We start from the raw sequence: 17,473 nt of genomic DNA on the forward strand, positions 1-17,473 counted from the left end.
TTAAGATGAAAAGAAGATCGTGTAAGCAAGTACAATTCTACCCTCAACACTTTACATCAATAAAAATAAAAAGAAATTCTTATCTATATTATATTATAATAACTGAAATATTAAAAATTTAGTCAGTATAAACATTTTGGAAAACAAAATAAAACATAAAAAATTGTATGTTTTGGACAACAAATAATATATACTATTTGTTTGAGCTAAAAAAATTATATTATATAACCTAGTAAAATTAAAACTAAAATAATATATACTATTCATCTTGACTAAAACAAAATTATACTACTAATCCAGACTAAAATTAAAAATAAAGTTATTTATTCTTTTCATCCCAAATTAGTAGTCATGCTCGACTTTTACATGTAATTTAAGGTGTTTAATATTTTATTTACGAAAAATAAAATTTTAAAAATATTTAACGGATATATGCGATCAAGACACCTTAAAATATGCGTAAAAGTCAAATATGACCACTAATTTGGGATGTAGGGAGTATTAGTTATATTTTATCGGAGTAGTGTAATGGGTCTCGAGTTAAAATAAAATAATAAATACAATAGATCCAATTACGAAAGTTATATTATTAAATTAGCCTGTTAAAAAATTTAAATTTAAATCGTAGATCGATATAAAGATATTGGATTAAAATAAGATAATATATAATAGTTTACCTTAAACTGGATCACTTATATAATACTTCTTATATCTCGTATCATGTGTCATGTTTTAACTAGTTTATAGTCAATTTTATCATATTTTAACACTAAATTATACTTAAAATATAACTAAATTGCACAACTGTATCATTATAAAATAGAAAAAAATGACAAAAATACCTCTTTTTTTAAACTTTGTGACAAGAATATATTTTTTGAAATGTTGAGCCAAAAATACCTACCTAATACGCATTTTAAAATTGGGTATTACTAATACGCATTTTAGAAATGAGTAACTTGTATAAAAAAAATTAAATTTTTTTTTAAAAAAAAATAATAATTATGGATACGCATTCGTGAGATGCGTATCATGCCTTTACAAAGCAAAGCATGATACGCATGTCAGGAATGCGTATCATGATTTTACTTTTTTTTTTGTTTTTTTTTTAAATAATACTCATTTGTCAAATGCGTAATAGCCTTACCCATTTTTGAAATGCGTATTAGAAATGTATTTTTGGCCATATCTTTAAAAAACGGGTATTCCTGTTACATTTTCTGAAAAAAAAATTATTTTTGGCCATCACCCTTATAAAATATATATAATCCTTTTTAAAATATATTTTTCAATTTTTTCAAATTATATATAAATTTATCATAATTATTGTCAGAATTATTTGATTAGGTGATCGTATATTATATGAGAAGGAGAGAGTATATAAGGAATCTTGATATTTTTCTTTGAAATTACATGAGGAATTTTGTTGAAAAAATATTAAAACCTAGTTTGGGTAATATATTAAAAGAAAAAACAGATATAGGCCCACTTTATCAAGTATGACATTTGAAAGGAGGCAAACAGGGTGTTCGAGTTTACCTGAAAGAAGTGTCAAGAAGTAAAGTACTTCTTCTTCATCTCTCGGACGTTGCCTGAAATTCGCATCTCAACTCAACAAACACAATCTTTTTATCCTACTCTTTTACTCAGATCACCTATACATACACCGTTTTATTTATCTCTAGTCTTTTTTTTACTTCATTCTACGCGTTTTTTTTCTTTTCTTTTCTACACACTCGTTTTCACCTTTACCTATCACTATATTTAGTCCTCTATTATATTCATATAAGTATTATTATGAGTGACACGGGTTTGGTTTTGATCAGTGCTTGGTAATTTCCAGGTGGGTTTTTTCAGTGAGTCAAATGGATGGTGTTTTGTAAAGTTTGCATCGAAAATTTCAGTTTGATGAAGGTGGTGAGGTGAAAAGTGAAGAATTTTTATTGGATTTTGTTAGTTTGGTTTGTGATGGAGTTGTTTAGATTTTATAAGGCTTTGATGATGGTTTGTTTGGTTTATCAGAATTTGAGTCTTTCTTGGTCACTCAATCAAGAAGGTATGCTTGTTTTCTGTTTATGTTTATGTTTATGTTTATGTATGTGTATGTGTATTATGTGTTACATTTTTTTTTGTCAGGGTGTGTTATATATTTTTTATTTGCATTAGATTTTAAGTGTAAGAGGAGGGAGAGTGAGGATTCGAAGTCATGACTCAGTTCTTGAGCGACCAGGCTATCAATGAATCCTTAACAACGAATCCTTAACAATCATGTGTGTTCGGTTTGTGTCTGAATGTGTTTGTTTACTATAATTGTTGTTCAGTTAGTTTGGTTAATAAAAAATTGTGTGAAGATAATTTTTAATATCAGTTTGAGGTTTTAATTATGCTGTATTCTGTACAATTGAATATAGTGATTGTTTTTGTTAAATAGTCTTTTTACATTATTTCGATAAATGGAAATACTGAAGCATGTGAGCTTAGTATAAGAGTTGTAAGCTGTTTGTTTTCTTGCAGGTGTGTCATTGTTGAAATTCAAGGAGAGAGTGGTGAGTGATCCATTTGGGGCTCTGTTGAATTGGACAGAAGAAGATGGAGTTATTGATCCATGCTTGTGGTTCGGTGTTGAGTGTTTGAATGGAAATGTTGTTATCCTGTAAGTATATTTTAATTAAATTGCTGAATTTTGGTGTGTAACGTTTTTTATGGTAAAATATTCACTGCATTGCTATAAAGATCTGTGTGATTGTTTCTCAGTCGTGGTATTCAAGCCTTGCCGTTGTGATTGCTGTGGAAAAAATCGTTACGCTTTAGATGCTTTTTCATAAAGAGACTTAATTTTATCGTTTGATGACCTTGTTTAAGTTGCAATTTCAAATATGGCGAGTGTCTATCCTATAGCAGACATGATGCAAGTCTGCACTTAAAAATTTTAAACAACCTGTTTTCTGTCAGCATCTAGTTCTTGTTGAGCTTAATCTTTTATTGCTTCCAAATTTTGTAATATCAGTGTTCTTAGAGTTATTAAATTCTTTTGCAATTGGCAGGAACCTTAAAAATCTCCGTCTTGGAGGAACAATAGCTCCTGATCTTCGGAATTTGGTTCATCTAAAGTCCATGTAAGTTTAAATTGGTTGTGTGGTTTGTACCGTGAGGAACTAGTTGGTACTTCTATTAAATCTTTTTAGATAAATTAAATCCTCATTTCTTGCAGTATCCTACGTAATAATTCCTTTTCCGGAGTTATTCCTGAAGAGGTTAAAGAGCTCAAAAAGTTGAAGGTTATCGATCTGGAGTACAACAAATTTGGTGGGGCACTTCCATCTGACCTTAATAATAATCTTCAATTTCCAATCTTGTAAGTCAAGATACTGAAACAAATTTAACTCAACAAAGTGCTTGCCTTCCATATCTGAGCTCACGATATCTTATTTTTAAACTAGTGCAGTCTACTAGACAACAATGAGTTTTCTGTTAGCATGCCCCCTGAAATTGATGAGATAAAGCTACTATCTAAAGTTCGAAGAAATGGGAAACGGATGTCTTGTAAGAGACCAAGCTTGTCATGCTGTGGTAAAATGGCCTCATGGTATGTTGGCACTGTAGGTTCATATCCCTCTTTTATGGGGTCTCTTATGTAGTGGGATATATATATGTACATAGACATATATAGTATAAGTAACTGATCTTATACTGATCTGAATTAAATCAGTGAAAATTGATAATTGAAGAAAATGATGGCCATAATTGTGAAAGCTTTTCCAATATTTATACTGTAAAGACCTTGTTCCTGATCAAAATTCAAAAATCTTACCACTTAAACATGGTATATTATCTCAGTATTTAATTAGCTAATTAGTTTGGTAATAGCTGCTTGTATTGGTTTCAGGAGAACTGCTGGTGGTGGACACATTATTCAGAGAAAGCTGCTAACAACCATGCCGAATTTATTCAACTGGTTTTCATCATCACCATCATCAGATTCTTTGTCGCCTTCTTCTTCGCCCTCACCTTCGCCCTCAATCTCGCCTTCTGCGTTGTCTTCACCCTCGCCTTCACCATCCCCTGCAACTTCAGCTGTTACAAGTACAGGACTTACTTCTCCTAGTGTCTTCCTATCTCCAACTTCACGTACAGAATCGGTAAACTCTTCTGCTAAGAGGCGCAGTACATCAGGCAATAGTTTGATGTCTAATCGGCATAGATTCCTAATCCTAGTTCTAGCCTTAGGCTGTCCTGCATTGTTAATTCTTTTGGCTATTGTATTATACTTCTGCCAAAGCAAATTATCTGCTGTCAAACCTTGGGCAACCGGATTAAGTGGGCAACTGCAAAAGGCTTTTGTAACTGGTAACCGCTATAACTTCAAATAAACCAAACTTGTGTTGTTTATATGTGAAATGCCTGCTCCTCAGTTGTCCGTTTATAGTAGAAATTATATTTCCTTTCTCACAGGCTAACAGTCCTTGTCATTTTGTTTTATTAAATGAACTATCTTGCATTTTTTAGTGAACTAGCGCATAATATGATCTTACCTGTATTTTATAATTTGCTTGTTGTTAAACCTCAGGTGTGCCAAAGCTTAAAAGGTCAGAGCTCAATGTAGCTTGTGAAGATTTCAGCAATGTGATCGGCTCTTCCTCAATGGGAACAATGTACAAAGGAACACTCTCCAGTGGTGTTGAAATAGCTGTTACTTCTCTTATATTGACATCTGCTAAAAATTGGCCCAAGAATTTGGAATCACAGTTCAGGAAGAAGGTACGTAATGAACTAAAATTAACTACATCATCAGTGTTTTAGTCCATGCATCTAAATCTTGTGGTTCACTTTATTTTCTTTTCAGATTGATCAATTATCAAAAGTAAACCACAAGAATTTCGTAAACCTTATTGGCTATTGTGAAGAAAAAGAGCCCTTCACTAGAATGATGGTTTTCGAGTATGCTCCTAATGGAACATTATTTGAGCATTTGCATAGTAAGTCTTTTTAACTGTAGCCTTTAGAATGGTGTGGTTCAATATTCAAATTTCATTTTTCCATTTTTATGTTTTGTTTTGTTCTATAATAATAAAATTATCTTTATCTTAGGAAGCTGATAGATCTCGGTACCTCTACATCTTATAAAATCCTAAATAATACTAATATTTATGAGAATTAAACAAGGTCTTTGTCTACTACTAGGCTCGAGTTTGGTTTGTTACCCGGACTGGGCTGGAAGTGTCCAATATGGATACGTATCCAAGTATCGGACTCACCATTATTTTGAAAACTTTACATGATTTTGGCCTTAAATAAGTTTCCAAGTACCCATACCCATGTCCGAGTGTCAAGTGTTCGACATGAGTACTCTAGGCAGAAATGAAGAGTTTGGTTTAGCAAAGGGCTTACGATACTGTTACCCCGAAATTCTGTTCCGTAATTATATATTTGCATTTTTTTAATGTATTCAAGCTCGTGTTGATCCTGCAGTAAAAGAAGCAGAGCACTTGGACTGGGGGATGCGGTTGAGGATTGCAATGGGCATGGCATACTGCCTCGAGCATATGCACCAGCTAAAGCCACCCATATCCCACAAAAATCTAAACTCTTCAGTTGTAAATCTCACAGAAGACTATGCAGCTAAGATATCTGATTTTGGTCTATGGACTGAATCAGCTGCAGCAACTGAAATGCAATTAAATCCAGAATCTAACGTCTATAGCTTTGGTGTTATACTATTTGAGATGATAACTGGTAAGCTCCCATACTTGGTGGACAGTTTATCACTTCAAGACTGGGCTTCAGAGTATTTGAGAGGACAACAACCACTTAGAGATATGGTTGATCCAATTTTGAGTTCACACAATGCTGAACAGCTTGAAAAGTTTGACAAAGTGATAAAATCTTGCTGCTGCCCCAATCCAAAACAAAGACCGACAATGCAGGAAGTTACTGGAGCACTTAAAGATATAACAGGGATCGGCACTGATAGAGCAGTCCCAAAACTTTCGCCTCTTTGGTGGGCGGAGCTGGAAATAATGTCTAGTGAAGCAATTTAAGGGATGATGTTGATCTTGTAAGTAAACAGTCATATACCCTCTTTTTTTTCCATGTTTTGGTTTAATTTCTGTATGAGGTTCACCAATGTACATATATTTAAGATGTAAATTTAGCTGATTTAAGCTAGTGAGCTTCTTTGCTGTTATGATTATGGAAAATAAAGCAAATAAATGTTCCTTTGCGACCCCTTTTTATCATTTTTAAAATTACTACATTTTTTCATTTCACATATACTTGGCAGGCCAGGCAAATTAGGATATGCTGTGTGATAAGGACCCTGTTTTCTTTAAAAAAAAATAATCTCACATCCTATCCTATATATTTCTACATTACAATAAAATTATATATTGTGTGTATGACAGAACTGAACTATATGTTTGGTCTGGGTCAATACAAATTTATATTGTGCAACAAAGAGATCAATACCAAATTACAGTATGCAAGGACCTCGAGGATTGAAAGTTTTAACCAGATTACTAGAAATGCTAGAAATATATGATCAGGCAAAGCATACGATTCTGTGAAGAATATAAATGTGGTGGTGGAATCAATGGTTTATTGCCAGAGATGTGAACTCGTCGGATCACAAAAATTTTCATATGATAATCCTATCAATGGCGCTGTCATTGGTGTTCTTTGCATCGATGTTGAAAATGATGTTAACTATTACAAGACATTTGAAGCGAATGAGGAAGGGCACTTGTATGCAGAACTGAAGGGATTCGTGATTAGCAAAAATCAATTGACACTTCCTATTAAGTCATGCTTTGTGAGGCTTCTTTCATCCCCAAATGTTTATTGTGATTTTCCTACAAATGTGAATTATAGCAGAGGACTTGACGGTTCTGCTCTACGTTCTGAAAATAAGACTGTCTCTGGACAACATTATAAAGCTGAGGTTTATGCTGCAGGACAGTTTGTACCTATAGTTTTTAACCAAAATTGTCAATACTGTATAACTAAATCACAATTATATGATTTGAATGTGGAAAATAAGTATGACAATCTCATAAACAAAATGCACTTTGGTGCCAAGGATATCATATTTTTGGAGTGTGGTGGATTTCTTAAATTTTTAACATTTTGGTGGCAACTTCTAATATTTTTAAAGCAACAGAATGACTTGTGCAGTTCAAATTAGTTAGCTACATTAATTGACACGAAGGTGATCATTGCTTAGCAGTTGCATCGAAGTTTGCAGATCCAGTAGGATTTTGGTAAGGGCTCCTGATAAATTCTATTTTTACTTGTTCTGTTATAAATTTCTGATTCATGCATAGTAACTAATGTAAAACCCATCCCGGAAGACTTTATGGATAGCGGAAGCTGGTTTTGGAAGTACCGAATGAAGGTCAGTCACATACAATAGCAAATGGTGGAGCTTTGAAAGACTAACCATTGATCACATCCCTGACTTTAAGTTATGAATCAGAGTTCACAAATGAACTCGGAGTTTTTGAATCAGCCTGTCGATTCTCAGGGTTAAACAGAAGTTGAACCTTCATTTTTGTTTACTGTGGCAAGAGATTATTCAATAACATATGACTGCCATCCTTGTTTGATCTAGACAATGCAGGCTGCTTCCGTTGTAAGTTGTAACTTTCCTGTAGAATATCTGTAAATCAATTGTCGTCTCATCGCTAATAAGTGTATTATCTGTAAATCAATTTCACGTCATGCACAAAAGTGTACGTTCAGCTTCTTTATCTCTTGTCACACTGATTTAAAGAATGGTTTAGTTTGAATCAGTGCAGTAGGAACCCTAAAATTGGAAAAGTAAAACATGTTGCCTGATTCTTTTCATTTTGTGTGCCATATTATAAAGTTCTTACAAAAGCCTTGGTGCTAATCTTCTTTCAGAATGGATGATGCGACGTCTCATTTCATCTTGAAGATCAAGCCACTAATTTGCCAGCAAAACTTTCGGATCATCAGGGATTTCTAATCTTCCCTTTGTTGTGTCTAATGCATTTTCTGTTCCTGTTATCAATCATTGCAGATGTAGTGAATCTTATGTTTTTCTTATAATCTAGTTTCATCAAAGCTTTAAATTTTAGGAGAACTTTTTGTTTATTGTTCTTGTTACAGGTCGTATAGAGTCTTTTTCATCTCTTGGTTTTCTGGCTTTAGGCTAAACATGTCTGCAGGCAGAATTTGTCTTTCTGATAGAATGTAAGATTATAACAATAAATTAGATGGCTATCAGAGCTGTTGCTATCAATATCATTTGCAGCAGAAAAAGATATTAGCAATTCAGTTCCAGCAATAAACTGGGAACTGCGCGCCGTTCTGCAATGGCTTATATTATAGTTTTGACTTTAATTGTACCTCTTTCAGAAACTAAACTGACTAGAGATGAATGATTAGATGAATATGAAAGCAGGTTAAATGATAGTGCAGCACAAATAAAGTTTCAATATACAATGAAAGTATCTCCATAAATTTACATTTCTCTCTCTCTCTCTCTCTCTCTCTCTTTCGGGTTTAGTTTTTTTTAGACTTAGTCGTCACTGTTATCTGACAGGATTTCAAGATTGAAAGCAACATCTATTGAGCAATCTAAGCAGCGCATCAGCCTTTCTTCGAGCTTTTAATGATCCATCAGCAGCCAAGCTTTGGAGAGATGGAATGCTTCTTGGATTCATTAATAATCTCCTTGCAACTTCCTCACCGCTATCTTTACAGAGGCCTAACAGAAGTGTTATAGAATTTTCCTTGCCCTTGGGGGATCCATATCTCAACAAATCAATAAGAAGAGGCACCAATACTCTACTCTTCCTAATCTGCTCCAATCCTTCAGAGCACCCCAAAAGAAGTGCAAGCACTGCCAAGGCATCATCAGTTATACCTGCCTTGTCATCCATCAACAGATCAATGAGCAATGGAATGGCCCCGGAGACCACAACACTTGCCTTGTTTACATTATAAACTGCAAGGTTAAAAAGTGCCGTTGCAGCATCCCTCTTTCCCGCTGTAGTGCCATCTCCAAGGAGCTCCACTAATGCAGGAATTGCTTTAGGATGTGCGCCAATGATGACCTTGTAATCGTCTACCATAGACAAGCTGAAGATCGTTGCTGCTGCATTTTCTCTTGCTTCCATGGTTTTCCCCGATTGAAGTACATGTATTATGCTGTCAAGTGATCCTGCAGACATTATTAAAATCTTGTTGTTGTCGAATATAGAAAGGTTTAGTAGAGCAGTGACTGCATTCCCCTGAATTCTTGACTCATTGGAGCCTAGCAGTGTGACCAGAAATGGTATTGCTCCAGCTTCTGCAATCATCCTGCGATTTTCCATACCAGTTTTTGCTAGTAAACGGAGCTCATATGCAGCTTGTCTTTGGATGTCTGGTGATCCTGTTGCTAGTTTTCCCACTAGGAATTCTGCCGTCATCTTGACTGCATCACTTGCAGTTTTTGTGGCAGAAATATGATCAACGGCTTTCTCTTGTAAATCTCTCTTGCTACTGCTCTGATCCAAGTCAGAAGGAGATGCAGATTCAGCTATTGTTATATTATTCTCTTCACACCACTGATGTATGAGACTCTTCAGTGCATAATTCGGTATTAGTGCCATATGAATTAGTCTCTGGCCACTCTTAGGACATGTGTGATGCCCTGTATTTATCCATTGGGCAATTGAATTCCGATCATAAGTGTGCCCTGATGCTACAATCACCGGATCTCTCATCAAGTCTAGTGATATTGGGCAACGATACTCATCAGGGATGTTGAATGATGACTGAGATGATGAAGAGTGATCATGTTGCCAATTTGATGCTTGCTTCAGATACTCTGGGATTTTCTCTTTTTCCTCCCTGCTAAAAATCATGGATTTTGACAAAGAAATAAGAGACATTAGATTTTTGATGTTGGAAACAACTATAAGGCCACCTGTTCCTGCCTGCTTCTCTGCTTCAGCCTCAAGTTTTGAAATCTCTTCCTCAAAATCCAATGGACTTCTCACACCAATGCTGATCAATATCTGTTTCATTTTGTTAACATCAGTTAAACCCGTGTTTTTCTTGTTTCTGTCATTATAGCCGGCCATCATTAGGAAAAGCTCCTCCCTTCTCTGAATTTCTCGAGGTTCAACAAACAATTCAACCCTCTTTGCTTGCTTGCGAAGAAGCTCAACTTGCTCTTTCGTATCAGTTGTTATTTTAAGCAAGCTAAGAGGTAAGATATCTAACGCGCTTCCCATTTCTTTCACTGTGACATGATATTGATTTGAGATAAGATCAGTCTGCATGAGGTTCCACAACGCACTTCCTTCTTTGCAACCATCTATCAACATTTTCACTCTTCTGATCACAGAAAACAGTTCAGTGAGACACAAAATTGATGATGGTGGAAGGGGGGCATTAGTTTCTTGAATTTCTTGAAACAATGAAGAAAGAAGTTTCACCCTTCTTATCATCATTGACAGATTCTTAACCTGTACAACCGGAAACTTCTCAATCAATGCAACTTCATTAGAGATGTGAATCAGTGATTCCAGCAAAGGTCCAACTGGAAGAAAGCCTGAAGAAACCATAAGAGAAGGTAGAGTCATATCCATAAAGTATATAGCTATTCAGACTTCAGATTGACTTTATATTCATTGATCAGAGCAACGCTACGTTTAAACCTCTTGACGACATCTTCCATGTTAAAATATTGTCATGGACTATTGACTGCTTCTGTTTGTCCTGTTATTGTAGCTGACATCTTTGTTAGCTAGTTCAACAAGCCTGGTTTTCTGCCACTTGGAGGACGTAGCGGACTAGTTAAATTCTTCATCAATTTCATATTAGCATTGACAAAGCTTGCCTTTGATTGGTCAATAGCTTGTAAGAATGTGTTTGCAGCCCATTTATATTAAACTGCGAACAAGTATGTTGAATTTTTTATTTGAAGACTTGAATGTTATGCTTGGACAGTAGCGAAAATGCGAAATGCATGGTACTGCAAGATTATTGCAAGTTGAGTGATCTTTTAGTATATTTTATGCAGCAGAACATTTTGTTGGTTTACCTCAGAAATCATCTGAGTCCTTACGGTCCAAATTATATCTCAATCACAGAAGTGAATCAGATTTATCTGTTTTACATTCACATTTCTCTGCAGTTGCTCCTTATCTGTCCTCCATTCACTGCCTAATGAAGAACAACAATTAGGACCGGAGGCAATAAAATATTAGTGCAGTAATTGAGCTCTTGTGCCACTTGCGGGAGGTCAATAATTCGACTTCTGATGTGTACGTGCGTAATTAATTAGCAAAAAGAACAATTTGAACTCGAGGAAGCATGTAACACACAATATATGTGTTCTGAAAATGATCCAATTTTTAGGTGAGCTACATTTCAGATACGCTCCCTTATTTGTACAGGACCAAACTATCATCTCGACTCTCTAAATCAGATACGTTCTCTTATGTATACTGGACCAAACTATCATCTAGACCCTTTAAATGTCACAGTTCTAATACTTTTCCAGCCTAGTAAACGCAAAAAAATTGGTCAGAAGTAAAGTTTGCCAGAAGTTGGTTAGGAAGCAAGGGTTGCTGTTTGCAGTTAATCTATTTGACATTACCTAATATGCATGATTTATGATTATTTAGTTCCACTAGTTTCGTACATTTTGTTTTTATTATTTTTGTAAAATTGGATTGCAAAATCTATTAGTATTACTATTGACTAATGATGATACCCCTATATTTACATTTGCACCGGTATCTTGCTTGGACTGTTCTTGCTGTCGCATTTCATGCTTAGACAACATACATCTACTCAACGTGCCTTCTAAAATAATATTGTATGTGAGTTGTGATTTGTAAGAGGACCAGTAGGAAATCGATATTATTCAAATCCACAATTATCAACTTAAAATATAACAATTACGTAAGGGGATCAAATAGCTTATATTTTAGGGGTGCATACTGACTTGGTAAAAGTCTCATACATTGATATAGTCTTATCTTTATTTTATTACTGGTTTTTAGGTTTAATGGAATAAAAATTGATTGATTTTTTTGCTTTCAAGTTCTCACCTTTTTTTGTAAAAGCAAAAAAAGTTATTGTCACATATATAATCTACTATTTATGAAGATTATCAAACGTTTAACTCTTTGAGAGAATTTAGAGCAAATTCAACAGCTTCTTTAAATATGGTCTTAAATTCAAATATAACGAATATGACATTAAATTACACTACAACAGTATTTTAGTATTTCCTTATATCATTAAAATAGCTCTCTCATACCTTATCTTTAAGGAAACACAAGTCATACCTTAGTGTAAATTCAACAATGGTGTAGTAAGTTTTTAATAAATATTATTACTTCCGTCTCCCTCAATTCTTTATGTTGGGGGACGGGGACTCGGCACGCACTTTAATACTCTTATTAAATATAGTTACATAATTTTTTTTAATTTTTTTTTCTTCTAAATAAAAATATAATGTTCAAACTTTTATACAAAAAAAATTTAAAAATAAATTACAGAAATATAATTTATAGTTGCCTTAAAATGCGTGTCAAGTATGTGAAAAAAAAACTGTAAAGAAATGAGAGGAACAGAGGTAGTAACTCTTAATAATTTAAGACATGATTTGAATTTAAACTCAAACAATCATCCTTATCTTCATTCCTTATTATTGTAATAATAATAAATTTGAATGAGATATGAAAGGAAAAGAGAAAAAAGAACTAAAAAGAAAAGAGATACATCAATTTTTTATTGATAAAAATGATATAACGGATAACTTAGAGCAACTCCAACAACTTGCTTATAAAGTATTCTTACCTAAAATTATAAGGATTCAATCAAAATTGGAACTCCAACATAAATATGTAGTAGTTCATCCTCCTTTGCTTCCTTAAATATAATGGATGTTTAATCATTCCTTATCTTAGTTTTACTAATTAAATATTCATTTAACTATTTTTTCACACTCTTTTTCTCACTCTTCTTTAAAAAATATGAATAGAATTTGAGTATAGTATTATAATAATAGTAAGGAACAAAAATAAGGATTGTTTTTGGAATTATGCTACCTTATAATGTCTTAAATAACTAGAATCCTATTAATTTATATTATTTTTAAGGAACACACGAGGGTAATGTTGGAGTTACTCTTAGGTTCCTTAAAGATCGTATATGAACGATGTATTTTAGTGATATAAGGAACCACTCTTATGGTGCAATTTTATGTCATATTCCACTTAAGAGCATTTTAAGAAAGCCGTTACACTTGTTCTTATATTATTTTTATATAAAAAAAAATGGATTTCTCTATCTTCTTTTTAGTTATTTTCTCTTTCTTCCTTTCATATCTCATTCAAATTTATTATTATTATTATTATTATTATTATTATTATTATAAGGAATGAAGATAACGATCATTGTTGAAGTTAAAATTTAAAATCATGTCTGAAATCACTAGAAGTTAATATTTTATAATATTTATAAGGAACCTATTAGGATACTGTTGGACGTGCTCTTACTCCCTCCGTCGCATTTTAATAGTCCAATTTGTAAATTTCACACATATTAAGAAATATAAGATACAATGTCCATTCTCATTTTCACACAATAATATAACTTAATTGTTACACATTACATTAAATATACATACTTTAACAAAAAAATAAATATACACGTATATATATACACACACAAAAACTATAAAATAATGTGAATTTTAAATTTTTATAGAAGGACATTTATGAATAAGGTTTTTTAGTTGATATTAAAACTATAAAATTTGCATAGGTTAAAGAACATGAAAAATATTTTGAGAAATTTTTATTTACAAAGTGGACAATTAGACAGAGTATCTTTCTAATCAAGAATTATGTACCAAGTATATCGAGATATGAGATTACACATATAAAAAGAAACATTTAGTCAAAAATACAAAAAGAAGGCAGATTAAACATACTTTCTGAGTCAAATTATCAATAGAGGAAACAAACAAAGAAACAAAGGAACTCTCTAGATCAAATTATGAAATATTGTATTCCTTCCCAAAAGAGTTGACTCAGTTGGTTAAAAAGAGAATAACTATCCTTTTGGTCACATATTTGAATCCTCTGGGAGGAGAATTTATAAATATGCCTCGTGAGTCGGAGTTTGTCGCTTAAATGCGGTTTACCTTGATTCACATGGTTTGCAGGCTATTGCGTGAACCTGTGGGGTTTACCCAGTATGCATCCGAAAAGAAACGGTTGCGAGCTTTTTATGATAAAAAAATAGTGTATTATTTCTTAGCCAAAAAATTATACTTTACTAGTTTAGAGTTTTACAAATCTTAATTAAAACTGGATAAGATAGTGGATTATATATACTATCAAATAAAATTTTAAAATAATGATGAACTTAAAATTCAATTTTAATAGTTCAAAATACTTGTGAATGGGAAGTCCTTCCAAATTATCCATCGGGTACGCAGGTTAATACCTTTAAAGGAATGGGGTCTACCACTTATAGTCTCACACATCATTTCTCCCGCATGCATAGAGTGAATTACTATTTACTAACTTGGAATGAATAGTATACATAATGAATAGTATACGTAAAATGCTAATGCGTACGGTAAATAAAATAAACAGTAAATTATTAATGTGTATAGACTAATAAAGATTGATGATTGTGTACTCCATTGATGAGACATGGTAAGAGTGATGCAGCTGACTCACATAATAACAAATTTCAGAAGTCGGTTATATAACAGAATTGCCAGCTCCTCTGAATGTGGGAGAATCACAAGTGACGCAAATATTTTTTGCTCATATAAAGAATTCTAATATCTTTCTCTCTCAGAGGCTAGAATGTAAGCTAGAATAGAAGATGTAATTAGTAGATAATCGGGGGATATGATGTTCAAATCAGGTAGATTTTAATCGTTTTATTTTATACAAGATTCTCTGTTATTGTAAGATATTCTTTAATAAAATCTGAGAATTGTTAGATGATATCGAAGCATCTGAGTTACGATTAAGTTGAGATTCAGTGATCTTCGCCATTAAATTTAATAACTGGATATATCGTGTAAGTATTTTTGTTAATAAATAATTAATATATGTGTGCAGTATCTGTTCTATTAATTAATTGTTAAGTGTTAAATATGTTTGGATGTTTAAAAATATTATTAATTGAGTATTTTAATTTTTATATGTCCAAAATAAAATATAGATAATTGTCATATCTTCCTAATTATTTTTATATTGATTTATGAATTTATAAGGATCATATGAAATTTATAAAATCTTTTTCCGGGTATTTAAAATCTATTTTATAAAAACGGGAACCAAACGACGTCATCCGTTGTTACGTTTTTGGAACCCGAAACTCTTCCGAGAACTCCTTCCTAACCTAATTGTAATATTCCGAGCATATTCCATGTTTCGGCTTTTTCGATCCGGTGTACGGTTTGTCCTGCGCGGGTCCCGACGCAACATTTTCGATACAATATTCGTTTCGGTAAATCAATAAAACTCATATTTTCGATAAACGGGATCTTTTTATTAAACTATCCCAATTATCACCTCGTAGTACGTGTAACCAGGCGCTGAGACCAAGACCGCAATACAAATTATACTGATTTGGATAATTATCCCGAAAACCGATACCGTTTGGATTAGTCTTTATAAATAAACGTACCGTTTTATATGCGGAATGATCCAACGGGATACTAATTTTCCGTAATTATAAATAGCCTTTTACCGTATTTTATTTCGTATCAAAATCATTTGCAGACAGATAATTATATAATTTTCCAGAGAAAAACCTTATATTCATATAATCTTTCGAGAATCAAACAAGATTTTGGAGGTGTTATTGCATTCAGTTTGGAAAGCTCGAGTAACCAATCTGAAGGTTTTGAAGAGCTCTACCAGATTTTGTGATCCATACACCTCCAGAAATCAAGGTTTATTTTCTATATTTTTATTTATTTTCGAATTAATTTTATTAAAAATATGAATTTTTGTTCAGATGATTGTTTGTATGATTTGATGCTTGCATATTGTAGAGCTTGTTTTCCTGATGACTTTGATATATTATATGACTGATTTGGAGTTCAATAACATGTTCAAAATTGAGTTTGATTTTCGAATTTTGAAATTAGGGTTTATAACTCGTATGAATGTTTTCAATTGACATTTGGGGGGGTTTTGATTTAGGGGTTATTAGCTGTTGATTTATAGTGGATTATGTTCCTTATGAAATTTGCAATCGATTGGTATATAGCTCGTTAACAGAGGATATCTGAATCGAAGGGAGTTGTGTTTTGAAGATTTGCGATGTTCGCCGGAAACCGGCGATGTTCTTGGCCGATTTCCGCCCAAGTCTGGGGTTATTGATGTATTTTGTTTACATGTATAGATTCCTGGTGATGTGTAGTTTAATTCTGGAGCTTGTGGTGGTGTGACTGTACCTGGATCACCTCCTCCGGCGAGACAGGGTATTTTACAGCGAAGTTCGACGGTGAACTTTGCAAAATTGCATTTCAGTCCCTGAGGTTTTGAAAACGAAACAGTTAGGTCCCTGAGGTTTCCAGAACTTGCAAATTTTGGATTCCTGTTTTAAAAATATTCAAAAATCATATTTCCTATTTATTTTAATTATAAAAATTCGATTTTAATTTCTGAAAATTCCAAAAATTATTATTTTAATTCCAAAAATTATTTTTAATTCAAAAATAAATCTGAATTAATTAGTTAATTAATTTCAGTTAATTTTTAATTGATAAATTAGTCAATTAATTCAAAAATTAATTGATTAATTGATTTAATTAATTATTAATTGATTTTATTTAATTATTTAATTAGATTTAATTATTTAATTAGATTTAATTATTTAAAAATGATTTAAAAATTCCGAAAAATAGTTTCGAGCTTTAAAATATTATTTTAAATTATTTTCAAGGCTCGATAAATATTATGAAATTGTTTTAAAGCCAGAATTGGCCAACCGAACCCTATTTACTACTTCGAAATTGATCCAACGACCCGTTTTAATTCCGAAAAATGTTTTAAAAATCATTTTAAATATCAGAAAGCTTGTTTATGACCCGAGATTTATTTATAAATGATATATTATTGATTATGTGACGTGCTATGTGTTATATGTGACTTGTTGGTTGACTGTCGGTCTATATATTCGTTGTTTACTTGTTTATTGCATAACTTTCAATCCGTTAATCAGATTTGGGTAAAACGAAGGGTAGATAGAAGTATGTGTCGAATAGAATCGTATGAGTTAAATATTGATATATGCTTATGATATGTGAGCAAAAGAGGCAAGGCGTAGGAAAGGGAAATGAATAGTCAAGGAGTAAGACAGTGGTGATTGAGAGCAAGTGCAGTGTAGTAAGCTAGTACCAGACAAGTGTTCTGAACTTTCTCGAGATATTGTAGCAATTGATAATCATGTTTTATATTGCAAGTAC

General features: G+C 32.7%; 3 protein-coding genes across 5 annotated transcripts; 2 read left to right on the forward strand and 1 right to left on the reverse strand.

The window, feature by feature from the left end:
- The first annotated feature begins 1,495 nt into the window (after positions 1 to 1,495).
- LOC141677753 (inactive receptor-like serine/threonine-protein kinase At2g40270) lies at positions 1,496 to 6,225 on the forward strand. Of its 3 annotated transcripts, XM_074483803.1 has the most exons (10): positions 1,498 to 1,558; positions 1,844 to 2,056; positions 2,515 to 2,653; positions 3,045 to 3,116; positions 3,212 to 3,355; positions 3,446 to 3,586; positions 3,887 to 4,347; positions 4,568 to 4,758; positions 4,844 to 4,976; positions 5,470 to 6,225. In XM_074483803.1, the coding sequence occupies exons 2-10, from the start codon at positions 1,969 to 1,971 to the stop codon at positions 6,036 to 6,038; spliced, it is 1,938 nt and encodes a 645-aa protein (XP_074339904.1). In that variant the 5' UTR covers positions 1,498 to 1,558; positions 1,844 to 1,968; the 3' UTR covers positions 6,039 to 6,225. The 3 variants fall into 3 exon arrangements, with proteins under 3 accessions (XP_074339905.1, XP_074339903.1, XP_074339904.1); XM_074483802.1 differs by having other exon boundaries at positions 1,497 to 2,056; XM_074483804.1 differs by lacking the exon at positions 3,045 to 3,116 and having other exon boundaries at positions 1,496 to 2,056.
- Positions 6,226 to 6,589: 364 nt separating this feature from the next.
- LOC141679343 (uncharacterized) lies at positions 6,590 to 7,161 on the forward strand. The gene is made up of 2 exons (XM_074485845.1): positions 6,590 to 6,992; positions 7,151 to 7,161. Exons 1-2 carry the CDS (start codon positions 6,590 to 6,592, stop codon positions 7,159 to 7,161), a joined length of 414 nt encoding a protein of 137 aa, XP_074341946.1.
- A 1,229-nt stretch (positions 7,162 to 8,390) lies between these two features.
- LOC141678412 (U-box domain-containing protein 1-like) lies at positions 8,391 to 10,601 on the reverse strand. The gene has a single exon (XM_074484722.1). The coding sequence runs from the start codon at positions 10,599 to 10,601 to the stop codon at positions 8,568 to 8,570; it is 2,034 nt and encodes a 677-aa protein (XP_074340823.1). The 3' UTR covers positions 8,391 to 8,567.
- Positions 10,602 to 17,473: the final 6,872 nt, after the last annotated feature.

The sequence above is a fragment of the Apium graveolens genome, chromosome 8 (genome assembly GCF_009905375.1).
Source record: "Apium graveolens cultivar Ventura chromosome 8, ASM990537v1, whole genome shotgun sequence".
NCBI classification, from domain to species: domain Eukaryota; kingdom Viridiplantae; phylum Streptophyta; class Magnoliopsida; order Apiales; family Apiaceae; genus Apium; species Apium graveolens.